Consider the following 25,984-nt stretch of genomic DNA (forward strand, 5'->3'; position numbering starts at 1 on the left):
CCAGCCTGGGCAACAGAGCAAGACACTGTCTCAGGAAAAAGAAAAGAAAAGATGTCATTTCTTTGTGTGTGTGTGTGTGTGTGTGTGTGTGTTTTCATCTTTTTAAAATTTATTTTATTTATTTATTTTTTTTGAGATGCAGTCTTGCTGTTGTCACCCAGGCTGGAGTGCAATGGTGTGATCTCCGCTCACTGCAACCTCTGCCCCCTGGGCTCAAGTGATTCTCCCGCCTCAGCCTCCCGAGTAGCTGGGATTACTGGTGCCATCACACCCAGCTGATTTTTGTGTTTTTAGTAGAGATGGGGTTTCGCCATGTTGGCCAGGCTGGTCTCGAACTCCTGACCTCACGTGATCTGCCTGCCTCAGCCTCCCAAAGTGCTGGGATGACAGGCGTGAGCCACCACACCCAGTCCATCTTTTTTTTTTTTTTTTTTTGCAATATGTCTGTGTAACAGAAACGTGTCATTTCTTATGCCCAGAGTTTCAGAGAGGAATTCACACCCATTCTGATTGCGAGATTAGTTGGAAGCCTGGATGTACCTTCAACGAACGGGAAGGAGGTGGGGTGCTTCTTTCCTCTCAGGAAGGCGCTAGAGCTAGAAGGCCTGCTCCTGACTGCCTGTGCAGGTCACCCCTCCTATCACCTGGGTGGCGGTGGGGACCTCGGCCCATCTGCTGCACCGTGTGTGGCCGGGTGGTCCTGGACAAGCCCTTTCCCCTGAGCCAGAATCTGCGCACCTCTGGAGCACCGACTTCTGCGCCTGCTTCCCGGCAGAAAAAGCACCAGATCTGGGACCAGTTCTGTTCCCCCAGGAGCTCTTGGCATCAAGGCCAGGAAGGGGGGCTGGAGGTGTCCTGAGCTCAGCAACACCTGGGCGTCCCGGCCCCAGTCCATGTTTGGGGCTGCTGTGTCAACAGAGGCACCTGTTTGCCCAGGTCCTCCTCCCCGGGCCCTGCCCCACCTGTTCTACCCTAGAACCCCACCTGGAATCACTGCCAAACCAGTCCCCTTGTAGGGACCTGGGAGTACCCACTCTTGTGGGAGGAGGGGGCTCAAGGTGTGGCTGGGGAGGACTGATCAGCCTCATCGTGGTGTGCAGCCCGGGGGCTTCCTGGAGGAGGTGGAAATCGAAGGGCCCTGCGGTTAGGCATGGAGCCTTTGGGTTAGGCTGGTGCAGCTGCCTGGTTGGCGTGGTTTTGGGCGGTTGAGCACGAGCTGCCCCAGGACAGCGGAGTCGGGGGCAGGGCTGGGAGGTACAGGCGGGGGCTAAGGCTTCACTCGGGGGCGGGCCAGCCTCTGAGGGGCCAAGCTACCACGTTAATCTCAGTCTCAAACAGAAATGAGACACCTGGGAAGAGTGTGAAACCTCAGCCCACTGTGAGGACAGGAAGACGCCACCCTGGGTTCAACAGTGCCCCAAATTCACATCCCCTCAGAACGCAAGAACTTGACCTTGTCTGGAAACAGGGTCTTTGCCGACGTCATTAGTTAAGACGAGGCACTTCTGGACCAGGGTGGGCCCTAAATCCAATGACCAGAGCGCTTAAAAGAAGGTGAGAAGAGGCCGGGCGTGGAGGCTCACACTTTTAATCCTTGTACTTTGGGAGGAAGAGGCAGGAGGATTGCTTGAGCCCAGGAGTTTGAGACCAACCTGGGCAACACAGACCCCATCTTTACAAGAAATACAGGACACAAATTGAGGAGGGGAGAGGACAGAGACGCCCGCGGGGAGGCCAAGGCGATGACAGCGGTGGCAGTTGGAGTGACGCGCCAACAGCCCAGGCATGCTCAGGAGCGTTGGCCACCACAGGGGAGGGGAGACAGGCACGGAATGGATTCTCCCCAGAGCCCTCGGCGGGAGCGAGGCAATGCTGACATCTTGGCTTTGGACCTGCGTCCTCCGGAACCCTGAGGAAACCCAGTGTGTGGCGGTTGGTTGTGGGCTTGTAGACACAAACACAGATGCCCAGCCAGAGGGGCCCCACTCCTGACAGCAGCCACTCCAGAGCACTCCTGCATCTTTTTTTTTTTTTTTTTTCTGAAATGGAGTCTCGCTCTGCCACCCAGGCTGGAGTGCAGTGGCACTATCTCAGCTCACTGCAACCTATGCCACCCATGTTCAAGCGATTCTCTGCCTCAGCCTCCCGAGTAGCTGGGACTACAGGCGCCCGCCACCATGCCCGGCTGATTTTTGTGTTTTTAGTAGAGACGGGGTTTCATCATGTTGAGCAGGCTGGTCTCGATCTCCTGACCTCAGATGATCCACCCTCCTCGGCCTCCCAAAGTGCTGGGATTACAGGCGTGAGCCACTGCGCGCAGCCAGATTTTTATATTTTTTTGTATAGACAGAGTCTTACTATGTTGCTTAGACTGGTCTCAAACTCCTGGGCTCATCCTCCCACTTTGGAGGAGCTGGGACTCCAGGCGTGAGCGCACCACCGGCTCCCATGCTGCCCATCTGCCCCCAGTGGCCTTTGGCTGGTGGACAGTGACACCCCCCAAACGCTGTGTGTTTGCTTGGCCCCAGGTGGGAAAAGCCACAGCCGGATGTGCTCGGGCGCCTGTGTCCCTGGGGCCCTGCTCTCCTTGGCGCGTCCACGTGGAGCTGGCGCTGGCCCTGCCCGGGAAGCGGCTCTCATCCTCCCCCTCCCCCAGGGAGGTAAACCAACACCTCAGCCTTCGTTTATCTCAAAGCACACAGAGACATTTCACAGGAGGCCTAATGTCCCGCTAGTGGGCGACGGAGGCTGCCGCCCTCGTGTGCCTAATGGCGGGTGAGAGCCTCTTGAGAGCTGGCATATTGGAGCTATTGATTTTCTCCAGGAAGATCAAGATGGGGTGCGTGGGCACAGCAGGCACGCTGCACTCAGAAGGGCAGCGCCTTCCTCCTGGGCCTGAGGCCCCACAGCAAGGGGAGGGAGCTGTGGGCGGGGAGCTCCGTCGGGCCCGATGCTGCCCCCCACGAGAGGTACACTGGCCGCAGATGCTGTAAGTCGCTTGGGCCCAGCCCCACTGCCAGGCCTCCTGTGCTCCTCAGCCTGGCCCTGGCTGCCCGCCCTACCCCAGGCCGGAAACGGGCAGGCGGTGGTGTGGGATGTGTATTTCTCCACTGTCACACATGCCCCAGAGGCTGCCGCCCCATCCAGCCTCACCAGAAACCGTAGTCACCTGCACCTGCAGGCCTCCTGAGTCTCAGCACTCAGGGGTAGGGGACTAATTAGCTAGGGGTGAATTCATCCACCCTTCCCCCAGGGACTCCCCATATCCCACCTTCGCCCTTCCGGCCACCCCTGCATTCCCCTTCGCTGCCCGCTTGGACCAGTGCAGTGGCACTGTCACCCCTGAGCCTCCGGCCAGCTCCCGGGGTGTCCGTGCCAGCCCCACACTGCTCTGCCCCAGTGCTTCCTCCCAAATGCCTGTCTCCTCCGGTTTGTGCCCACTCTAGCATTTTCCATCCCAGACTGGGGTTTTCTCTGTGGTTTCTTGTCAGGCAGAGACGAGCATCCAGACGGCTCTGGGCATGGTCACAGGCAGGCCCCCAGCGCCCGAGTCACAGGATGGCGGGAAAACCCAGGGCCTTGGGGCAGCAGCAGCGTGCTTCTGGGGAAGCAGGTCACCCCGCTGAGGCTTTCTCCGCAGGAGCGGGGGAAGGACCAAGGTTCAGGCAGCCACAGCCCCCGCCCCGCCAGCATCCAGAGGCTCCCGCGTCCCGGCTCCTGGCCGCTGCCTCCAGCTCCAAAGCCAGCAGCGTGGCCTCTTCCATCCTCTCAGCCTCCTGCCTCCCTCCGACAAGGATCCGCCAGGTGATCTCCCGTCTCAAGGTCGTTCGCTTAGCCACACTCGCGGTCCCTCAGCTGTGTGGGTGCTGGGGGTTCGGGCACAGACATCTTGGGGCCATCACAGGGCCAGTGTTTCCAGGCTGTCCGCTCTGTGGGAACCCCTTCTGCTTCCCGAGGCTTGCCCGTCGAGCCCCCGCACCCACCTCCTTCATGAAGGGCTGGGTCTCATTTCTTCACCCTCAGTGTACAGGACAGCAAGGCTGGTAACCGAGCAAGCTGGGGACCACCTGCGCCCGAAGCCTGAGCTCGCCATTTCCCGCCGCCCGCGCCCTTCAGGGCAGAACACAGGGGCCCAGGGGCCCTTCTGGGTCCTCCACTGAAGTTCCCTCGGGGTTCCTGCTGACGCCATCCCTGCTAAGACCAGCAAGGTGGAGGCTGCAGTGCCAGACCCCAGGCTGGATTGGCTCCCACCCTTCCCTCCGCAGACCCCGGCCATTGCACGGCATGCGGCCGAGGGCACCGCAGTCACTGCCAGGAGCGGCAGAACCCCCATCCTCTGCAGATCTGGCCCTGAGGTTCTGAGCACACCAGGGCGGACGCACCCAGGGCGCCAGGCTGGAAGCGCCCCAGATCGGTAGGGGCAGGGGCGCTATCTGGTCAGAGATGGGAGTCTAGGACCCTGAACCCTGGGCAGCCGCGGGTCCTCAATGACGGCTGGATCAGAGGGGAGCTGGTGAGGCTGGCAAAGCCCCCCACAGCCAGGGCCTGACCAAGCATCTTCAGACCTTGGAGTCTCAGGGCGGCCCCCATGAAGCCAGGGACAGAGGCCTCTACATGGTTTGGACACTCAGGGCTGAGTATGGCCAGATGCACCTCACCTGGGGCACGGGCTCACTGGGCTGTGGGCTTACTGGGCTGTGGGGTCACCTGGGCTGTGAGCTCACTAGGGCATGGGCTCGGTTTCTGCCTGTGAAGGAGCAGTAAAGAGAAGCCATAACTGGCAGCTATGCCGATGCCGTCCCTGTCCCCACTCCCAGCAGCCTCTCCTGGGACCTGCAGGTGACCCCACCTCTCACCATGAGACCCATGTGGAGGCCGCCGGCCTGCCCTCTGCAGGATCTCACTCTTAAGCTTGAACTTTTCATTTCCTGTCCCTTCCCTCGAAGCCAGGGGTCCTGACTGCAGCCCCCGGACACTGGTTGCACTGGCTGCCTGAGGCCCTCTGGGATCTCCTGCCTTCTAGGTGCCTGAGAAATCGGGGCAGGTCAGCCAGGGGTCCCCAGGTACAGAAAAGGGCTGGGCCATGTCCAAATCCCTGTGTATTGGATGCCACTAGGTGAGAGGGGCGGGTCTACCACCTGACTGGGGGATGCCTGGAGCGTAGGGGTGAGGACTGGGGTGGGGAGTGGCATACAGAACCCTCCCGGCCCCTGGAAGGTGAAGGCCCAGGAGCTGGGGGCTCAGGACAGGGAGTGTTGGGGCCAAGGCCAGGCTGGGGGCTGCTGTCCCGTCTTCAGAGCCGGAGTCCCCGGGAAGGACACTGTGGAGTCCTCCCAACCTGAGCCACTGGGGGCTGCTCCGGGGAGCACAGTGCCAAGCAGGGGCACATCTGGTGAACGCCAAGGTCAGGGACAGTCACATGTGGGCGGTGCCTGTGCAGCCTGAGCCATGTCCCCACAATGCATGTCCACCTTGAGTCTCCCAATGGGACCTCATTTGGAAATGGGGGCCGTGCAGGTGTAACTGGTGAAGCTGAGGGCACAATGGGTGGGCGTGGGCCCTAAGTCCAGGAACGGGGTCCCCATAGGAGGGCAGAGGACACTCCCAGGGAAGACCCTGTGAGGACAGAGGCAGAGACTGGGGAGACACAACCACGAGGCAAGGAGCCACTCCTGGGGAGCCTGGGCCCGGACCTCTGGCCTCCCGCCCTGCGCTCCAGGCCGCTGGGGTTGTGGCGATGGCCACGGCAGTCACAGGAAGCTAACATGGCCCCACAGTAGACCAGCTGGGGGCGCCCAGGAGGAGCCAGGGAGTCAGTGGGAGCGGCAGAAGCCCTTGGGGACACTTCTCGGGGAGGCTTTCCTGGGAGCAATAGGTGAGGGGAGGGTTCCCAGCCCCCCATTCCCACCCCAGGGGTGGCTGCGACTGAGGAAGGAAGGCCCCTGGGAAGAAGCCTGGGGAAGCAGGGGGTTCCTCCATTAATGATCAATTGCAAACATCTCTGAGCTCTGGGCAGGTGGACGGCGGCAGCCCAGAGGCGTCCCAGTAACCACTGGGCCAGTGGAGATGGTCACGGCTGTCCAGGAGGTCCCGATGGCCAGGGGAGCTGGGCAGGTGCCGGGCCCTGGCTGGGGGTCCCTGGGACCTCGCTCCCTTCCCCTCCCCCTTCCCCAGGGTCCTCCTGTGGCCGGGAGCACTGTTCACTCCGCTGGCTGCAAAGGCCGGATGCCCTCTAGAGAGGCCTACTCCAGAACTCAAAATAGCATGAAATTTAATTTTCCGCCTATTTGACAAGGCTGGGTCTGGGCCCCAGTCAGCAGCAGAGATAAGGGTCCCGGGGCCCAGGGGTGAGCCAGCTGCGCCCGCACAAACACTCCACGGTCCCCGGGCAGGCTGTGTGCAGGTGAGGCCGGGGGTGTGCTCCCCTCCTCGGGGCCCTGGTTGCCGGGCGCTAAAGCAAACGGGCTCTATTTGCCCAGTCTGCGATGACAATGCTGTTGCCAAATATTTGCCAGCCCCTGGCGGCTGCAGAGCGCAGCTATAAATGCTCGTGTCCAGGTGGAGGGTGTGCCTGTGGATCGAGAGCTGTGGCCCCGGCCAGGTAGGAGCCAGGGCCTGGGGGAGGCGGGCGCTGCTTGGGACCACCACAGCACTGGGGACTTGGAGTCTGTGAGTCCTTCTGCCCAGGGCTCTGCGGGGACCACCCACCCCTGGGAGAGTCCCCCAGAGCGCTGGGCTGGCCCAGGGCTGGGCCGGCATCCGGGCAGACGGCCATGGGAGGGCGCTTGTGTCTGGGCTATCCGTGAGGAGTCAGCCCCAAAGTCCCGCACTCAGGATACTGGACGTCTCCTGCGATGGGGACCCCCGCACTTGAGTGAGATCAGGACCACAGCTGGGCCGGCCAGGTCAGGAGGCCTCATAGCTCACCTTCTGGACAGCCAGCGGGGAGACATCCTGACCCCGAGGAACACCGGTCTCAGTGCTGTGGATGCTCCCCACAGCCCTTCCCGCTCCCCGCAGCCCTCCCCCTCCCTGCAGCCATCTCCCTCCCTCTGCCCTCCTGCCACAGGCTCCGGACAAGATGGGTTCAGGCTACCTGGCCCCAGGGACACCCACGAGGAGGGGTTGGGTAGCCCTTGTCTGTGTGGTGGGCTGTACCTGGCAGCTAGCCCAGAAGAGAGCTGCACCCACCCCACAGTCCCCGCCCAGACACCCTCCTGCCAGGCCCCTGATCCAGGTGCCTCCCTTGAGTCGTCCTGGCCAAGTGCAGTGGCCCCTGGAGCCCACCCCTCCAGGGACTTCCCACCCCAGCCACCTTCACCATCGCAGAGACACCCCAGTTAGGGCCACTGGGGTGCTGCCTCCCGCTCCCTTGGGACTGTGACGGCCCGGAAGAACCCCAGAGGGGCTGCACAGCTCTGGCCTCAGTCACGGCTGACGCCTCCACTTTGATCAAGAGCCATGGTTCTGATCCACAGCAGCCCAACCTGGGGCCCAGCTCCGGCTCAGCAGCCCCAGCCCCCTGCCCTGGCCTGCGGGGGTCCCTGCCCACCTGCCTGGCTTCTCTAGGCCCCGTCCCCAGGGACTGCCCTCTCCCGCCCAGCATCCTCCCCTCCCAAGTGACCACAATTCTAGTGTCCCCACAATGTCCCTGTGTCCCCAAATGCCCCCCACGACAGGACCCCACTGCTCCCATCCAGTGACCATCCTGGGCCAGCCGTCCAGCAGGTCTCAGCCCCTGGCTGGCCATCCCCCTCATGCCACGGCCATGCGGCCACAGTGCCCACCCCATCTCTCTCCACGCCTCACTCCGGTGGCAATCCATGCCCTCAGCAAGCACAGCTGGGAGCCCAGGAGCTGAGGAAGGTCTCTGGGGGAGGCCATAGATGTATGGGATCCGAGTGCAGCAATCGAGGGTGGTGGGGGCATGGCCAGGCCTGACAGGGAACCTGCCCCTCTGCCTCCCTCCCTAGCCAGCGCCTGCTGCCCCGGAGGCCCCAGAAGCGTGGGACATGCGGAGATGGCCGCCGGTGTGATCCGGACCCTGTGCGACTTCCAGCTGCCCCTGCTGCGCCACCACCCCTTCCTGCCCTCAGATCCAGAGCCCCTGGAGACTTCGGAGGAGGAGGAGGAGGAGGAGGAGGAGGAAGAGGAGGACGAGGGGGAGGAGGAGGGCGAGGGGCTGGAGGGCTGCAGCCAGATCCTCCTGAGCTCAAGCCGGGCAGAGGCCGCAGAGGAGGCAGCCCCTCAGGGTCCCAGCAGCCCCGAGATGCCGCTGCAGCTGCTACGCTTCTCAGAGCTCATCAGCGACGACATCCAGCGGTACTTTGGCCGCAAGGACAAGGCGCAGGACCCAGATGCCTGCGACATCTACGCTGACAGCCGTCCAGCCGGCAGCACTGCCCGGGAGCTCTACTACGCGGACCTGGTGCGCCTGGCCCGCGGCGGGTCCCTGGAGGATGAGCGCACCCCGGAGCCTGGGGTCTCCCAAGGGCAGGTGTGCAGGCTGGGCCTCCCCGGGGACAGGGCACAGCCCCTGGGACCCCTGGCCGAGCTCTTCGACTACGGGCTGCAGCAGTACTGGGGGTCCAGGGCGGCGGCCGGCTGGAGCCTGAGGCTGGAGCGGAAGTACGGCCACATCACCCCCATGGCCCAGAGGAAGCTGCCCCCGTCCTTCTGGAAGGAGCCGGCTCCCAGCCCCCTGGGCCTGCTGCACCCGGGCACGCCTGACTTCAGTGACCTGCTGGCCAGCTGGTCCGCCGAGGCCTGTCCTGAGCTGCCCGGCAGGGGAACCCCAGCCCTGGAAGGGGCACAGCCAGCCGAGGCCTAGCGAGGCACTGGGGTCGGAGTCAGCTGGTGGTAGCGGGGCCGCCCCTGAGGCACTGGACTCTCCTCCCGTCCTCCTGGGAAGAGCCTCCTCCATCCCTCACAGCTGCCACAGGGCAAACCCAGAGGGCACCAGGGCCGGGCTGCAGTGGGAGCAGCAAGGGTGGTGCCCAGACCTGGACACGCCCTGGCCTTCAGCCCCAGCAGAGCCCCTGGAGGGGCACAGGGATCCCCAGAGCCCAGCCCACAGAAGAGCTCAGGGGGATCCACCCACCAGGACCCCCAGGGGAGGCTGAGGGGCCAGTCCCAGAGATTCCAGGTCAGCAGCAAAGGGCAATGGAGGACAGAGCCCTCCGAACCAGCCTTCCCACTGCCTGCCCACCCCACAGAGCCCTAGGGCTGAGCGGCCCAGAACCTGCAGCCCCTCCCCTGAGCCCCCCGACAGCAGGTGGCAGGGCTGGCGACCGCAAGATGAGCGACGGCCTCCTTGGAGAGGCAGGAAGAGGGGCCCACTGCCCAACCAAAAGAGCAAACAAGGGCTGTCTCCTCCACAGATGCTGGAAGGTTCTTCCACTGCAGGGTGCTGGGCTGGAGTGGCTCTGAGGCAGAGCCAGAGAGCCCCAGGCCAGGGAGCTTCCTCGGGTCCTTCTCACAACCCGGGCAGGGTGGCTCAATGGGGGTCCTGGCGGGGGCAGGCCTAGGTGCTTCTGGACAGGCCCCAGCCCAGCCCCTTCCACCCCGGGGGGCTCTGGCAGCCCTAGGGGGCCTGGCAGGGAAGGAGAGGGGCTGCTGAAGTGCTAGGAAAAGCAACAGCCTGAAGCCAGGCTGGGCTTGGGCAGGACAGGAAGAGTTGTGGGGCTCAAGAGACTGGCTCCTCCAGCCTTGGGCACCCCCGCTGCCCGGGGCCTCACCACCCCTCTCACCCCACAGGCCCTGGGCAGGCTGTTCGCTGGCACGCATCGGGGAACCTCAGCTCTAATGAGTACAAGGCTGGTTCGTTTATTTCTGGATAAAGAGCGAGGGTGTGAGCTGTTGCACCTGCTCCTGGCTGTGGGGCTTCTCTGGGACCCCTCCTGGCCTCCGCGGGGCCCTGAGCTTTATGAGGGATGCCTTCCACCGCAGCCACCTGTCCGGAGATGCGGCACGTGGCCCCTGCACCCCTGCCCCACCCCCCGCAGCCCACCTGCTGCCCGCGGGCCCCCAGCCCCAAACCCCGACCCTTTGGATCCAAAGGCCCAGGAGGCCGCGCCAGGATCCCTGCTGCCCACCTCACCGCCTGGTACACGCCCCAGCAGTTCACGGGCACCACCTCGCTTGGCACCGTGTCCTTGATGAAGACGCGCAGCCTCGCCAGGGATGGCAGCACCTTCCAGCTGCCCAGCAGCGTCTGCGGGCCCTCCTCACTGCGCAGCCGCAGCACGCTCTCCCGCAGGGCGGCCATCTCCTGCGTGCGCTGTGGGACGGGGATGCCCGTGTCACCCAGGAGCCAGACCTCCGGGCAGGGGACTGCAAACAGGGGGTTTATCTCCCACCGGGAGCCTGGAAGCCATTTATCTTCAGGGAAACCATGCCCATTGCCAGACACTTGGACAGACGGACACTGGTGCCTGCAGCAGGGCAGGCGGGAGGTGGCAGGGCCAAGGGAGTGGGTAGGAGCTGGGCGGTGCCGGCCGGGCAGGGCCTCCTCACCAGCCGGGCCTCAGTGTTGAACCTGAGGTTCTGGATAGTCTTGCTGGCCTGGACACAGTTTTCCAGCTTCATTATTTGGTTCTGAAACTAAACACGGTCCCAATGAAGGCACAGACAGGGCCAGTCTGCTGACGTCCTGCTGTCCCCACGGGCGCCCCCCATATTTGCTTACAGCTTGGGCAGGGGCCACCCGCTGAGACGCTGGTCCTCCCCCCCCCCCCCCCCCCCCCGCAGGGCCTGGGACAAGCTCCGCTGAGGAAGGGGCAGCCTGAGAGTGGCCCTGCAGGGGCCTGGCCAGGCCTCAGGGCTGTTTCAGCCCTCGTGGCTGCACACGGACACCCCAGTGTGGGGGCTCCAGGCAAAGTGCCTCCACTTAGAACTTTCAGAGGCTGAGACAAGCTGGGGTGGCCCAGGGCAGCTGGGTTTGTTTTTTGTTTTTGAGACAGACTTTCCCTCTTGTCACCCAGGCTGGAGAGCAACGGTGCAATCTCAGCTCACCGCAACCTCCACCTTCTGGGTTTGAGCGATTCTCCTGCCTCAGTCTCCCAAGTAGCTAGGACTACAGGCATGCGCCACCACGCCTGGCTAATTTTTGTATTTTTAGTAGAGATGGGGTTTCTCCATGTTGGTCAGGCTGGTCTCAAACTCCCGACCTCAGGTGACCCGCCCGCCTCGGCCTCCCGAAGCGCTGGGGTTATGGATATAAGCCACCGCCCCCAGCCTCTGACAGGTGGTTTTCTGAGCATCTCCTGCCGGCTGGAAAATGCCCCCTAGGCCGGGGGTCCTGCCTCTCTGTGCGGCTGCCCCGTCTGAACCCAACGGCTCTCCCTCTCTCCCAGCTGGGTGCAGGCAGACCCGGGACTACCGTGGCCAGCTTGCCCTGCATCTCCGCGATCTTCCGCCCAGGGCTGTCTTCCTTCAGCAGCTGCACGGACAACAGCAGCGTGGCCAGCTCCTGCCGCAGGGCCCCAACCTCGAACTCCCTGTGGGCACCAGAGGCTGGGGCTGGCTGTGGGGTGTGTTTGGGGGTAGGGCCAGAACCGGGGACACAGGCTACTCCCACAGCCACCACAGGGTTAAGGGGGCTTGAGGGGGCTCAGCTCTCACCCCTCCAAGAGGGAAGGTGGTAGAGGGAGAGTTCTCAGAGGCTTCTCAGAGGCTGCCCCAGGGTGGCAGGGTGAGCTCAGTGCTGGGCTGGGTGCAGGCTCAGGGGGAACGGCTCTGTCATGACACCAGGGGGCTTGTGGAGAGCAGCGTGGGGACTGGCCCCGCCCAGTGGCGGTCAGCAGAGCCCCTGCCCGTCTCCCAGGGCCCCGGAGGCTGTACCTGGCCTTGCCTTCGGCGGAAATCCTGAGGTCCGAATCACTCTTGTGGAGCAGGCACTTGTCCGAGACGCCCTCTATCTGAACACAGAGCAGGGAGAGGGCACAGTCTGGGACCAGCCTTGGCCTCGGCGCCCACACAGCGAGAGGGAGAGGACGGGCGCGGTGAGGGAGGGTCCCGCGCCAAAGTACACTAAGTCTGGCTGTGCCTTCACCCACCTGCTGGGGGAGGCCATCCACCTTCTCCCGCACCCCCCGCAGGTGCGCGGCGACCTCCTTCTGCCACCTGGCCAGGTCCTCCAGAGACTTCCTCTCTGCACCTTCCCATTCGGTCTTTGCCTGGGATACAGATGCCCAGTGAGGGACAGAGCCCATAGAGGCAGCACCGACGGATGGATGGACAGACATGGGGAGCTCTGGGGGCAGGCAGCCCTCACCCCCACTTCCGACTCTGAGACATTTGTGCACAGGCCTGCAGGCAGCCAGGGTAGCCTGGCCAAGCACGCTCTGGAGACACACATGCCAGGCAGGGCCTGGGCAGCCGAGGGCCCGTGGGGGCTGTTCGGACCACACAGGTGCCCAAGGGAGGCAGGGCAGGCCCCAGTGGGATCCAGCCCGGAAACGTAGGGTGGCGCCCACTCGCAGTAGCACGCATGCATCAGGGGATGAGCGGGAACTGGGGGGCGGCGCCCACGCGACGCACATTACACCGCGGTGGACGGGACGAAGCTCTGTGCACGAGGCCCCGAGGAGCGGGAAACGGGATGCCCGCGGGGGTTACCGCCGCAGCGGCCGCACGGTGCGTGGCGCCGTTTCCTGGAAACGGCCAGAACAGGCAGCCACCGAGACACGCAGGGACCCGGCGGTCGCCAGGGGCAGTGGGGATGGGAATGACCACGGACGGGTCTGGGGTTCTTTCTGGCAGATGAATGCTCTGAAACTGTGAACAGACACACGGAACTCACGGAACTGTATGCGCTCACGGGTGAACCGTGTGGGGAGTGAGTCCGTTTCAATAGAGCTGTTACAAAGTGAACAAGAACAGGAGGAGTGGAGGCCGCTTGTCTGCCCCTCTGTGACTGCCCGCATGGCTGGGCCGTGGGCCGAGGCTGCTCAGTGGCCGCCCTGCCCCACACAGGAGCCTCTGGGGCTTGGGGTCTCCCGGGCCCTGGGGACAGTCGCTGGGTGGGATGGGAGGCTTGGGACCGGCCTGTCCGGCCTCTCCCCTGGGGGCAGTGGTGGGCTTAGAGCTGGCGCGGTGGGGACCCTCCATAGCCCTGCCTGCCCTCCGCTGCCTGGCGCACCTCCGACAGCCTGAGGCCCAGCATCTGCTCCTGCAGATCCAGCCGGCTGCTCAGAGCCGGGAGGCGGCCACTCAGCTCCTTTAACTGCCCGGCCAGCTGCGCCACCGATGCCTCCAGAGCCCGGTGTTTCTCTCGGAGCTGAAGGGGGACAGGTGGGTGTGGGGAGGCCTGGCTGAGCGTCCATCCTGTGTGCATGGGGGACCCCGTTGGGGACGTGTTGTGCTACCCCCTCACCAGCACCAGCTCGCCATGCATTTCCTGCCGGGCCAGCTCGCGGGCCAGCTGTGCGGCCTCCAGGTTCTCCTGCACATAGGCAGCCAGCTCCCCGGCCCGGCTCTCCTCCAAGCGCCCCTTGGCATCCCTAGGGGTTGGGGGACACACAGATGCCCTCAGCAGAGCCTGCCCACCCCTCAGCCCTGGGCTAGGGAGGGAAGCTTGGCTGCTGGCTCCAGAACCTCCCAGGAGACCCTGGGATCGGAAGATGGGGTGCGGTCACAGTGCCACCACCACGGGTTCACTCCCCACGGCCACAGCTGAGTGCCCCGGGAGAGCCGGCTAGGTGAGGGACGGGAGGCCCCACGGAAGCACGGGAGGGAGGAGGGGCCGCGGCCCTCGGGGTCAAGCACTCTGCTCAGGGGAGGCAAGGTCATTCCCTGCTGAGTCGGCCACCGCGGCCCCCTCCTGAGTGGGACATGGGGGTCTCCCCACCTGACAGCACCTGAGGCCCCAGGACACCCACCAGGCCTTCGCCTCGGCCAGCAGGACGCGGTTCAGCGATGCCTGGTTCTGCTGCACGAACTTGGTCAGCTGGGCCACGGCGGCATCCAGGCCCTGGCACTGCTCCAGGAGGTAGCTCTCCTGCCAAGGGGTGGAGACCGCCCTGAGACCCACACCCCAGCCCCGGCCCCACCTGTCCACCGCCCGCCCGGCCCCACCTCATGCTGCCCCTGTAGGGCCCGCAGGCGCTCCTCCATCAGCCCCCGAAGCTTCTCCCACCGGCTCTCCAGCTCGCCCCGAAGGCTGCCCTCCAGCCTCAGCCGCGAGCTCTCCGAGGCCTTCATTCTCTGTGGCAAGACCCCACTGTCAGCTGCAGGTCTGCGTCTGGAAAGTGGGGCGGGGCAGGCCGGGCGCGGGCAGGCTCCCACCTTCTCCAGGGCCAGGAAGCTCTTCTGCAGGAAGCCGCACAGCTTGGCCTCCCTCTTCAGGAAGCGCAGGCTCACCTCTTCACCGAGCTTGGTCACCTGGGCCTGGGGCGGAGGCACATTGTCCCGTGTGCAGCCTCTGCTGGACACGCAGCCCGTCCCCCTCCTGCCCGTGGTCTCCATCAGAGTTGGGGTCCCCTGCTGTCCCCGAGCCCAGCAGAGCCAGGCCCACCACACCCTCAGCCGGAAGAAAGGGCGGGCAGGACCACTCTATACCCAGTGACCAACCAGGCATGGGTTCGTGAAGCACTGGAAGGTCATGCTCACGTGGGGACCAGACACACTTGGCACCCACCACCGATGCCACCCAGGGAAGGCTCCCCAGCCACCACCAGGCCCCAACAGGGAAGCAGGGATGTCACACGGGTGTTCCCATGCACAGGGAGCCAGGCAAGCTGGGCAGAGCCTCGGGGCCTTGTCTCCACCCCAACAGCTGCTTTTCTGCTGCAAAGGGTCTGAAGGTGAGGGGAGAGGGGAGGTGCAGCTGACCCAGTCCCTGCGTCTCATACACCCAAAGGGCAGGCAGGCAGCACAGGCCCTTCGTCAGCCACAGAGAGGCGCCACCTGGGAAGCTTCCTCTCTGGTCAAGCCCCTGCTGGTCTCCTGCCCCCCAGGAAGCCGCCTTAGAGTAGATATTTTCTGTAAAAGCCAGATGGTACAAGGTCCACCCTCGTGGGATCTCTGTTGTAACCCTCTCAGCATGGCGGTTACAGCCCCCTCAGGAGACATTGACAACATGTAAAAAATGTTCCTGTGTGCCAATAAAACTTTATTTACAAAAACAAGCAGTGGCTGGCACAATGATTCACACCTGTAATCCCAGCACTTTGGGAGGCCAAGGCGGGTGGATCACCTGAGGTCAGGAGTTCAAGACCACCCTGGCCAACATGGTGAAACCCTGTATCTACTAAAACTACAAAAATTAGCCAGACATGGATAGCTGTCTGTAATCCCAGCTACTCTGGAGGCTGAGGCAGGAGAATCACTTGAACCCAGGAGATGGAGGTTGCAGTGAGCCGAGATCAGGCCACTGTACTCCAGCCTGGGCGACAGAGCAAGACTGTCTGGGAAAAAAATAAATTAAAATAAAGGCCAGGCATGGTGGCTCACGTCTGAAATCCCAACACTTTGGGAGGCCAAGGCAAGTGGATCACGAGCTCAGGAGATCGAGACCATCCTGGCTAACATGGTGAAACCCTGTCTCTACTAAAAATATAAAAAAATTAGCCGGGCATGGTGGTGGGCACCTGTAGTCCCAGCTACTCGGGAGGCTGAGGCAGGAGAATGGCATGAACCCAGGAGGCGGAGCTTACAGTGAGCCAAGATCGCGCCACTGCACTCCAGCCTGGGTGACAGAGCGAGACTCCATCTCAAAAAAGAAAAAGAAAAGAAAACTTTTTAGGAGGCTGAGGCAGGAGGATCATTTGAGCCCAGGAGTTTCAGACCATCCTGGGCAACACAGTGAGACCTCGTCTCTACAAAACATCAAAAAATTAGCCAGGCGGGCTGGGCGCCGTGGTTCACGCCTGTAATCCCAGCACTTTGGGAGGCCAAGGCAGGCGGATCACGAGGTCAGGAGATCGAGACCATCCTGGCTAACACGGTGAAAACCCCTCTCTACTAAAAATACAAAAAAATTAACCAGGTGTGGTGTCAGGTGCCTGTAGTCCCAGCTACTTGGGAGGCTGAGGCAGGACAATGGCGTGAACCTGGGAGGCGGAGCTTGCAGTGAGCCGCGATCGCACCACTGTACTCCAGCCTGGGCGACAGAGCAAGACTCCATCTCAAAAGAAAAAAAAAAATAGCCAGGTATGATGGCATGCACCTGCAGTCCTAACAACTTGGAAGGCTGAGGCAGGAGGATCACTTGAGCCTGGGGGGTTGAGGCTGCAGTGAGCTGTGATCATAGCACTGCACTCCAGCCTGAGCAACCAGGCAATACCCCGTCTCAAAACCAGAGATGAAGGTCGGCCTGGCTCTGGCCCTAGAGAGCACTCAGACACCCAGGCTCAGGGAAAGGCAGACGCCCTCGTGAGCGGCAGCGCCCCCACACCTGGCACCTCAGGAATCCTCAGCCCAGCACCTCTGCCTGCTCCACACAGCCGCTCAATAACTTCCCAAAGGGCAGTGAGAGGGAGGCTGCCGGCTCCAGGTAGCAGAGCTATGTGGGTGACAGCTGGGGCGCCCCAGCAATCCTGGCCCCGCACCCAGCGTACTGCCTGATGCGCACGGGAGCTGGCTGCAGTCCCCGGGTCTCTATTTGTGGAGCTCAGACCTGAGTTGCTGAAATGTGCGGCTGCCCGGTCCCCTCCCAACCCATAGCGGAGGCCCCTGCTGAGGCCACAGCGGGAGGGGGAGCCGCTCTGGCCCTATGGGTGGGACCCCGGGTTCTAGGAACTCATGTCAAGGAAGGTGAACTCCGCTTTGCGTGTAGGGAAAGGTGGATCCTGAAAGTGGCCATGGAAGGGGCCTCAGGGCTAGGTGTGATCTGTTGATCCAGGCAGGTGCTGGCTGTGTGCGGAGGGGTGGAGGCGGCAGGACACAGACAGCTTCCTGGGACGAAGGACACCCAGATGCGCAGCTGCCGGCCCCACGTGGCGACTCAGCTTTCTATTTTTTGAGATGGGGTCTTGCTGTGTTGCCCAGGCAGGTCTTGACTTCCCAGGCACAAGTGATCCTCCTGCCTCGGCCTGCCAAACTGCTGGGATTACAGGCGTGTGCCACTCCACATGGCCTGAGCTTTTGTTTTTTTGTTTTGTTTTGTTTTTTGAAACGGAGTCTCACTCTGTCACCAGGCTGGAGTGCAGTGGCGTGATCTCGGCTCACTGCAACCTCCTCCTCCTGGGTTCAAGCGATCCTCCTGCCTCAGCCTCCCGAGTAGCTGGGACTACAGGCGCCTGCCAGCACGCCCGGCTAATTTTTTGGATTTTTAGTAGAGATGGAGTTTTGCCATGTTGACCAGGCTGGTCTTGAACTCTTGACCTTGTGATCTGCCTGTATCAGCCTCCCAAAGTGCTGGGATTACAGGCGTGAGCCACTGCGCCCGACTGGCCTAAGCTTTTGAAATCGGGCATGTATGGCTGAGGAACTGAGTTGTTTTTTTTTTTTTTTTTTTTTTTTTTTTTTTTTTGAGACGGAGTCTCGCTCTGTCGCCCGCCACCTCGCCCGGCTAGTTTTTTTGTATTTTTTAGTAGAGACGGGGTTTCACCATGTTAGCCAGGATGGTCTCGATCTCCTGACCTCGTGATCCGCCCGTCTCGGCCTCCCAAAGTGCTGGGATTACAGGCTTGAGCCACCGCGCCCGGCCGGAACCGAGTTTTAAATCGTCTACAGCTGTAGCTGATTTCAATGGCCATGGCTACGTGTCCTCCTCGGTCCTCTGGGCGGCCGCCTCCGAAGGCTGGGCCTGGTGGTACCTGCATCCTGGCCACCTCCAGGTCCACCCTCCGGCTGCTGTCCTCCTGGTTCTTCTGCAGGGCGCCGCAGGCCACCTCCCGGCCCTGCTCCTCCTGCTGCAGCAAGTCGGTAAGCTTGGCCAGCCTAGAGAAACCGGCTGCAGTCACACCAGCCCAGCTGGCCGGAGAACCCAGCAGGGTGAGGCTGACCCACAGGCTGGCCAGGCAGGAGGGGTACAACCCCACCCCTGCCCCAGGAAAACAGAGGAAGGAGAAACACAGCACTGGTGGCGGGGAAGGGCTGCTGCGAGTCTCTTCCCCACGGAGGGTCCGCAGCGGGCCCAGGCTCCCAGACACTGAGGGCGGGGGCCCCGCTGGGTCACTGGGGACACACGGCAGGGGTACCCGTGTCTTGGCTCGGCCAGGGACTCTCAAACGACCCCACGCAAGCTCCAGAGCCAGCCGCGGGTGGTGGGCGCCCACCTGAGGCCGGCCTCCTGCTCGGCGCCCCTTCTCTCTGCCTCCTGCTGCGCCTGCCTCCTCCTGAGCTGAGTCAAGGCTTCCCGGACCTCCACCAGCCTGGGACACAACAAGCCACTCCCGAGAAGCCCAAGGGGGCTGAGCAGCCTCTGGGGGCTATGGGTCTGGCCAAGAGGCCCCTGCGGCCACCTCCCACGGCTTTCCTGGGCCTCTGAGGGCCGCCCAGGCACATACAAACCCGGCCCTTTCTAGCTGGACCTGGATGTGTATCCCTTACGCCAGTGACGCGCGGGAGATGCGGATCCCCCAAACGCACCTGCCACTGCTTTCTCCCCCCACCGTCCCCCCCGCCCCAGGGCTGTGCCCCTGGGTGTGTGGGAGGTACCTTTTGTCCAGGGCTTGCATCTGGTTCTGGAGACCAGAGAACTGCGAGGAGGAAGAGGAGGCTGTGGGCTGGACCTAGGCCCGGGTCTGGCACCTGCCCCTGGAGTCCACCCAGCTCTGGCACCACTGGCCCCTGGGAGCTCTGGGCCTGGACAGCAGGGGTGAGCTGGGCTCCAGGCCCAGACGCAGCTGCCCCCAACACCCAGGAAAGGGGCAGCTCGACCTGCGGGTGGGGGAGCCGCTCACCTCGTGTGCCTCCTTCTCAGGGGCCTGGGCTGCCGGCCGCACCTCCTGCTGCAGCTGCCTCAGCTCTGAGCCCTGTAGCTGCACGCGAGCCCGCACCTGGAGCAGCTCCCGCAGCAGGCTCCGTGTGGTGCGCTCACAGCGCTGCTTGTGCTCCCGCAGGCACGCCACCTTGGCCTGCAGCTCCACCACCCTGGCCAGGGTGAGAGAGGGCGAGTCTGACGATGACTGCCGTGGAGACAGAGGCAGAGGCGGCGGTGGCGGCGGTGGTGTGGTCCTCCCGCCCCAGCGACCCCCGCAGGGCTCACCACTGCTCCAGCTGGTTCCAGCGTTTGGCGGTGTCCTGCTCAGGGACAGAGGCCGTGGATGGCGGGTGGCTGGACTCATACCTCTCCGAGAGCTCCTCCAGGCTCAAGGTCTCGGGGCCGGCCAGGTCTCCTGCCAGGAGGAGCCCCAGGTCTTCCAGGGTGAGGGCACCCAGCTGGGAAGGGGCCGATGCCCCTGAGGGGCCACTGTTGGCCGGCTCTACAAGGAGGCGTCTTGGGAGTTCGCCCCTTGGGGTCCGGCTCCCACTGGAGCTTACGGGAACGGGGCCCCAAACCCCTGCAGGACCCTTGCCCACCACCCAGAGCTCAACGCGTCTCCCTGGGTCACACAGGATCCAGAGGGGCTTGGCTCAGAGAAGTCCAGGGCCCTGCCTGAAGACACACAGCACTGGGCGGCAGAAACACGCAGCACCTCACCTGGCCAGCTTGTGGGAGCCCGGGGTCAGAAGCAGAGCAGTCCCCACCCTCACACCTGTGGCAGGCCCCTCCCCGGGCCCGCTCCTCCACTCCGCCCTCAGCTCTGGCTCACCTGACATGGCTGCTGGGCTGCACCGGCCACTCTGCCCGTGGCTGTCGCCTGGGCCTGGGGCCTCTGAGGTTGCCCAGAGCTGGGCACAGGCTGGGGGGTCAGGGGCCGGAGGAAGTCCCGTGAAAGCTCTGGGCCTTGAGGGACGAGCTACTGCTGTCGTCTGGCTGCCTTCCCAGGGACCATGGTCCATAGAGGGACAGATAATACATTGGCACTAAAAAGGACGGTGCTGCACCACAGCTCTACTCAGGGGAGCCCCTAAAAGACAGCAATAAAGAGAAATTCTCCCAGTGAGTAGAGTTGAGAATAGTGTATTTATTTGTTCATTCACTCTGGATGGAGGGATAAATGGGCTGAGACTTCACTTCCCGTGTTGAGGGCTTTGGTTAATCAGGGCCCTGGGGCCGGGTGCGGGGGATCACTTCAGGTCAGGAGGGTGGAACCAGCCTGGCCAACTTGGTGAAATCCATCTCTACTAAAAAAATACAAAACTAGCCGGGCGTGGTGGCTCACGCCTGTAGTCCCAGCTACTCAGGAGGCCTGAGGCAGTAGAATCGCTTGAACCCAGGAGGCAGAGGTTGCAGTGAGCCCAGATCACCCCACTGCACTCCAGCCTCGGTGACAGAGTGAGACTCTGTCTCAAAACAAACAAACAAAAAATTAGCTGAGTTGGCCGGGCATGGTGGCTCATGCCTGTAATCCCAGGACTTTGGGAGGCCAAGGTGGGCGGATCACCTGAGGTGAGAAGTTTGAGAGTAGCCTGGCCAACGTGGCAAAACTCCGCCTCTACTAAAAATATAAAAATTACCTGGGCATGGTGGCGAGTGCCTGTAATCCCAGCTACTCCGGAGGCTGAGGCTGGAGAATCTCTTGAGCCCAGGAGGCAGAGACTGCAGTGAGCTGAGATCGTACCACTGCTCTACAGCCTGGGCAACAAGTGTGAAACTTCATTTCAAAATAAATAAATAAATAAATAAAATAAAGTTAGCTGCGTGTGGTGGCCTGAGCATGTGGTCCTAGCTACTCAGGAGGATTGCTTGAGCCCAGGAGGTTGAGGCTGCAGTGAGCCCTGTTTTTACCACTGCACTCTAGCCTAGGTGACAGAGTGAGACTCCATCTCAAAAAAAAAAAAAAAAGGATTTTTTTTAGNTTATGTGCTGAACTCATGCTGATATGTATTCAAAATGGTTAGAATACACGAGTCTGGGAACAAATGGTAAAGGTAGGATTTGCTATACTCCCTTGGGAAACAGAAAGCTTGAATTTAAAGCTATAACTTCCATCTTGGTCTCTTTGGACTTCTTTTTTTTTTTTTTCCCCCCCCCATTTATTTATTTATTTATTTAGAGATGGAGTCTCGCTCTGTTGCCCAGGCTAGAGTGCAATGGCACTATCTTGGCTCACTGCAGCCTCCGCTTCCCGGGTTCAAGTGATTCTTCTGCCTACTTTAGCCTCCAGAGTGGCTGGGATTACAGGCACCCGCCACCACGCCCGGCTAAATTTTTTGTAGTTTTAGTAGAGACAGGGTTTCATCAGGTTGGCCAGGCTGGTCTTGAACTTCTGATGTCAGTTGATCCACCTGCCTCGGCGTCCCAAAGTGCTGGGATTACAAGTGTGACCCACCGGGCCTGTCCGCAACAACTCTCTTGGGCAATTGGACAGAAAATGAATAGACTCCCTTAGGTCAATTAGATGTGTCAAAGGTGACAGAGTCCTATAGTTATAGAACAAGATGACCTGAGATGGGGCCGTGGGAGTGGAAGATGCTTGCTCCAATACTGGGAATACGAAGTAAAGCAGCTTGGTCTGATCTGAGGTGTACCCAGTAAGAATAAGCCTGGGGTTTGACACTGATGGCAATAATTGCCAGGATCAGTCATTCAGGCTAGTCGTTCTTTTTGTAATCTCCTCTGTACTGTTATTAAATGAGATCCGGCCGGGCGCGGTGGCTCAAGCCTGTAATCACAGCACTTTGGGAGGCCAAGACGGGTGGATCACGAGGTCAGGAGATCGAGACCATCCTGGCTAACACAGTGAAACCCCGTCTCTACTAAAAAAATACCAAAAAACTAGCCAGGCGTGGTGGCGGGCGCCTGTAGCCCCAGCTACTTGGGAGGCTGAGGCAGGAGAATGGCGGCAACCCGGGAGGCGGAGCTTGCAGTGAGCCGAGATCGCGCCACTATACTCCAGACTGTGGGGCCTGGCCAATGCCAGTGGCCTATCTCTTGAAACAACTAGGCAGAGTTTCCAAAGGCCGGCCCCCAGGTCTAAGGGCCCTAGCAGAAAAGGCCCTGTTAGCACAAGAAGCAGATAGACTAACCCTTAGACAAAACCTGAATATAAAGGCTCCCCATGCTGTGGTAACTTTAATAAACACCAAAGGACATCATTGGTTAACACATGCTAGATTAACCAAGTACCAAAGCTTGCTATGTGAAAATCCCCACATAACCATTGAAGCTTGCAAAACCCTAAACCCCACCACCTTGTTCCCAGTATCAGAGCCCAGTTGAACGTAACTGTGTAGCGGTGTTGGACTCAGTTTATTCTAGCAGGCCCAACCTCCGAGACCATCCTTAAACATCAGGAGACTGTAAGCGGTACATGGATGGGAGCGCTTTGCCAACCCCTACAAAGTGACTCTGAAGACGACGATAAGCCCTGCTTGACAAGCCCTGCTGCAGTCACACCCTGAAGCTGACTGGTCCACGTACGGCTGAAGCATGAGGAAACTCATCGCGGGACTCATTTTCCTTAAAATTTGGACTTGTACAGTAAGGACTTCAACTGACCTTCCTCAGACTGAGGGCTGTTCCCAGTGTATACATCCAGTCACTGAGGTAGGACCAAAGGTTGCTACGGTCCTATTATTTTACGCTTATTATAAGTGTACTGGAACTCTAAAAAGAACTTGTTTGGATAATATTATTCTATACAAGGTATATAGCCCAGGAAAGGACCAACCTGATGTGTGTTATGACCCATCTGAGCCTCCCATGACCACAGTTCTTAAAATAAGATTAAGGACTAAGGACTGGTGGGAGCTCATACATGATATGAGTAAAGTGTTAGCCAAAACAAACAAAAAACAAAACAAAAAAAGGGTGCCCAAACAAGTCACCTTAAAATTTGATGCCTGTGCTGTCATTAACAGTAATAACTTAGGATAAGGTGTGGTTCTCTTAATTAGGAAAGAGGCTATATGGCAGAAAATAAGTACATCTGTCATAAATTAGGACTGTGTGAAAATAAATGTAAATACTGGTCTTGTGTCATTTAGGCTCCTTGGATAAAATTTAAAAAATGACGAAAAGGATCCAGTCCACCTTCAGAAAGGAAAAAATGGCTCCTCCTGTACTAAGGGACAATGTAACCCCTTAGAGCTAGTAATAACCAATCCCCTTGATCCTCGCTGGAAACAAAAGGGGAACATGTAACCCTAAAAATTGATGGAGCTAGACTGGATCTTCAAGTAAATATCGTGGTTTGAAAAAAAGTTTATGAACGCTGTCCTGAGCCAGTATTTCAAACCTTCTATGATAAACTAAATGTGCCAGTACTGGAAATTCTAGGAAAAACAAGAAATTTGTTTCTGCAATTAGCCAAACATGTAGCCCAGTCTCTCAATGTCACTTCCTGTTATGTATGTGGAGGAACTGTAATAAGAGATCAATGGCCATGGGAAGCCTGAGAATTAGTGCCTACAGACCCAGTTCCCGATGAATTCCAGGTTCAAAAGAATGACCCTGATAATTTCTGGGTGCTAAAAGCCTCAATTATTGGACAATACTGCATAGCTAGAGAAGGAAAAAAATTCATTCACCCTGTAGGACGACTTAAGTCGTCTGGGACAGAAACTGTATAATGGTACCACAAAAACAGTCACTTGGTGGAGTTCAGATCAAACAGAGAGGAATCCATTTAGCAAATTCCCAAAGTTGCAAACCATGTGGACCCACCCAGAGTCCCACCGGGACTGGACAGCCCCCACTGGATTGTATTGGATATGTGGGCATAGAGCTTATGCCAAATTACCTGACCAGTGGGCACGTAGTTGTGTTATCGGCACTACTAAACCATCTTTCTTCCTACTGCCCACAAAAACAGGCGAACTCCTGGGCTTCCCTCTCTATGATTCCCGTGGAAAGAGAAGCATAGCTATAGGAAATTGGAAAGATGATGAATGGCCCCCTGAGAGAATCATACAATATTATGGGCCTGCTACTTGGGCACAAGACGGCTCATGGGGATACTAGACCCCCATTTACATGGTCAACCGAATCATACGGTTACACATTGTCTTAGAAATAATCACTAATAAAACCGGCAGAGCCTTGACTATTCTGGCCCAGCAAGAAACTCTAATGAGAAATGCTATCTATCAAAATAGATTAGCTCTCAACTACTTGCTAGCAGCTGAAGGAGAGATCTGCAGGAAATTTAACCTTACTAATTGCTGCCTACACATAGATAATCAAGGGCAAGTAGTTAAGACAGAGAGATACGAAAAAACTGGCACATGTGCGTGTGCAAGTGTGGCATGGGTTTGATCCTGGGGCCACGTTTGGAAAATGGTTCCTAGCACTAGGAGGATTTAAAACTCTTACAATAGGAGTTACAATAATAATAGGAACCTGCCTACTGCTCCCTTGTTTGATACCTGTACTTCTTCGAATGATAAAAAGCTTCATTGCTACCTTAGTTCACCAAAATGCCTCAGCACAAATGGACTATAGAAATCACTATCAATCTGTCTTGCAAGAAAACACGGGTAGTGAAAATGAAAGTGAGAACTCGCACTAATAAAATGAGCGAGAGTCTCAAAAGGGGGGAATAAGGGAGGAGACCACCCCTCATATTGTCTTATGCCCAATTTCTGCCTCCTAAGAAAGAAGAAGTAAAAACCAAAAGGCAGAAATGAAATCCATAGGCAGACAGCCCAGCGCTGCACCCTGGGCCTGGAACTTAAAGATTGACCCCTGACCTAATCGGTTCTGTTATCTATAGATTACATTGCATAGAAACGCACTGTGAAAATCCCTATCTTGTTTTGTTCCGATCTAATTACCAGTGCATGCAGCCCCCAGTCACGTACCCCCTGCTTGCTCAATCAGTCACGACCCTCTCACACACACCCCCTTAGAGTTGTGAGCCCTTAAAAGGGACAGGAAGCTCACTCGGGGAGCTCGGCTCTTGAGACTGAAGTCTTCCCTACGTCCCCGGCCGAATAAACCCCTTCCTTCTATAACTCGCTGTCTGAGGAGATTTGTCTGCCGCTAGTCCTGCTACAAGACTCCAATTTCCTGGAGGGATCCAGGAGACCCAGCCCGATGCGGCCCCCGCGGAGCTGGCGGGGATTGCAACGTCCGGGTCGTGGCGGTTCCCGGAGCCCTGGAGTCCAGGCGCGCGGCCCTGGGGCGTCAGCCCCTCCCCGTGGACGCGTCAGCCCCTCCCCCTGGGCACGGCAGCCCCTCCCTACGGACGCGACAGCCCCTCCCCCTGGGCACGGCAGCCCCTCCCTACGGACGCGACAGCCCCTCCCCGCAGGCGCATCAGCCCCTCCCCCCGGCGTCCCTGGGGTCGCCTGCGCAGACTCAGCTCTTCCGCTCACCACCATCACTGCCAGTGGTTCCGGACTGCAGTGAAGGTGCGGACGCCCAAGTCACAGCTCAGTAATACTGGAGCCGCTGGCGTCCCTGGACTTCTCCAAATGAGTGGCGTTCCTGGACCCACCATGACTCAGCCGCTTCCGCTCTGGCCTCAGCGGTGCTCTGGCCTCTGCCCACGAAGCCCCGCCGCCTTCCCACTGCCCCGGGGGGCCCTTAGGTGACCTTCCAAGCCCCTGACAAGGTTTGGCAGCTTGATCGAGGGTCCCTGAGCTCCAGTGCTTAGGCCCTGCAAGGCCCTGCTCTGTACATTGAGGAGCTGAGGTCTCCGCACAGGAGAGTATTCCTCACCCTGCGATGCAAGGAGGAAGTTAGCGTCAGATTGAGGCAACTGAGGCCTGGGACAGCCGCGGGTCCTGAGACCCGATGGACCTACTGTGGAAGTTCAGCGTTACCGTTTGCGGATGTGTGACACTTCCCCACTCCTACCCTCACCCACTTAACAGAAATGAGGATTCCATGCCACCTTGTTGATGCCACTTTGCTGTTGGCATTGCCTAGCGCATAGCAGGAACTCAGGAAATCTCAGCTTTTGTTTGTATTTTCTTTCTTTCTTTTTTTTTTTTTGAGACGGAGTTTCACTCTTGTTGCCCAGGCTGGAGTGCAATGGCAGGATCT

General features: G+C 60.0%; 2 protein-coding genes across 8 annotated transcripts; one reads left to right on the forward strand and one right to left on the reverse strand.

Annotated features, from left to right (window-relative positions):
• Nucleotides 1-5,628: 5,628 nt before the first annotated feature.
• On the forward strand, nt 5,629-9,814 carry PERCC1 (proline and glutamate rich with coiled coil 1). The gene is made up of 2 exons (XM_017858478.1): nt 5,629-5,875; nt 7,974-9,814. Exon 2 carries the CDS (start codon nt 8,021-8,023, stop codon nt 8,828-8,830), a length of 810 nt encoding a protein of 269 aa, XP_017713967.1. The 5' UTR covers nt 5,629-5,875; nt 7,974-8,020; the 3' UTR covers nt 8,831-9,814.
• On the reverse strand, nt 9,790-25,109 carry CCDC154 (coiled-coil domain containing 154). 7 transcript variants are annotated; one of them, XM_017858474.1, is made up of 18 exons: nt 24,878-25,109; nt 19,701-19,958; nt 19,154-19,370; nt 18,849-19,038; nt 18,604-18,644; nt 18,222-18,317; nt 17,760-17,883; nt 14,287-14,388; nt 14,077-14,205; nt 13,881-13,999; nt 13,376-13,502; nt 13,142-13,279; nt 12,057-12,176; nt 11,842-11,918; nt 11,381-11,498; nt 10,516-10,596; nt 10,095-10,279; nt 9,790-9,952 (listed from the first exon to the last, which is right to left on the reverse strand). In XM_017858474.1, the coding sequence occupies exons 2-18, from the start codon at nt 19,888-19,890 to the stop codon at nt 9,826-9,828; spliced, it is 2,181 nt and encodes a 726-aa protein (XP_017713963.1). In that variant the 5' UTR covers nt 19,891-19,958; nt 24,878-25,109; the 3' UTR covers nt 9,790-9,825. The 7 variants fall into 7 exon arrangements, with proteins under 7 accessions (XP_017713963.1, XP_017713960.1, XP_017713962.1 ...); XM_017858471.1 differs by having other exon boundaries at nt 10,516-10,602; XM_017858473.1 differs by lacking the exon at nt 24,878-25,109 and adding an exon at nt 23,736-23,807 and having other exon boundaries at nt 10,516-10,602.
• Nucleotides 25,110-25,984: the final 875 nt, after the last annotated feature.

Source organism: Rhinopithecus bieti, unplaced genomic scaffold, assembly GCF_001698545.2.
Source record: "Rhinopithecus bieti isolate Rb0 unplaced genomic scaffold, ASM169854v2 scaffold_47707, whole genome shotgun sequence".
In the NCBI taxonomy this organism is placed as follows: domain Eukaryota; kingdom Metazoa; phylum Chordata; class Mammalia; order Primates; family Cercopithecidae; genus Rhinopithecus; species Rhinopithecus bieti.

What these genes read in the sequence shown, in the direction of transcription:
- PERCC1 (XM_017858478.1), top strand. Translation starts at nt 8,021, where the DNA reads ATGGCCGCCGGTGTGATCCGGACCCTGTGCGACTTCCAGCTGCCCCTG.
- CCDC154 (XM_017858471.1), bottom strand. Translation starts at nt 19,890, where the DNA reads ATGGACCATGGTCCCTGGGAAGGCAGCCAGACGACAGCAGTAGCTCGT. An exon ending in ATGCAAGCCCTGGACAAAAG is followed by an intron (nt 18,318 to 18,603) that starts GTACCTCCCACA and finishes GTTGTGTCCCAG; the next exon opens with GCTGGTGGAGGTCCGGGAAG. An exon ending in TGGATGGCCTCCCCCAGCAG is followed by an intron (nt 11,919 to 12,056) that starts GTGGGTGAAGGC and finishes CTCTGTGTTCAG; the next exon opens with ATAGAGGGCGTCTCGGACAA.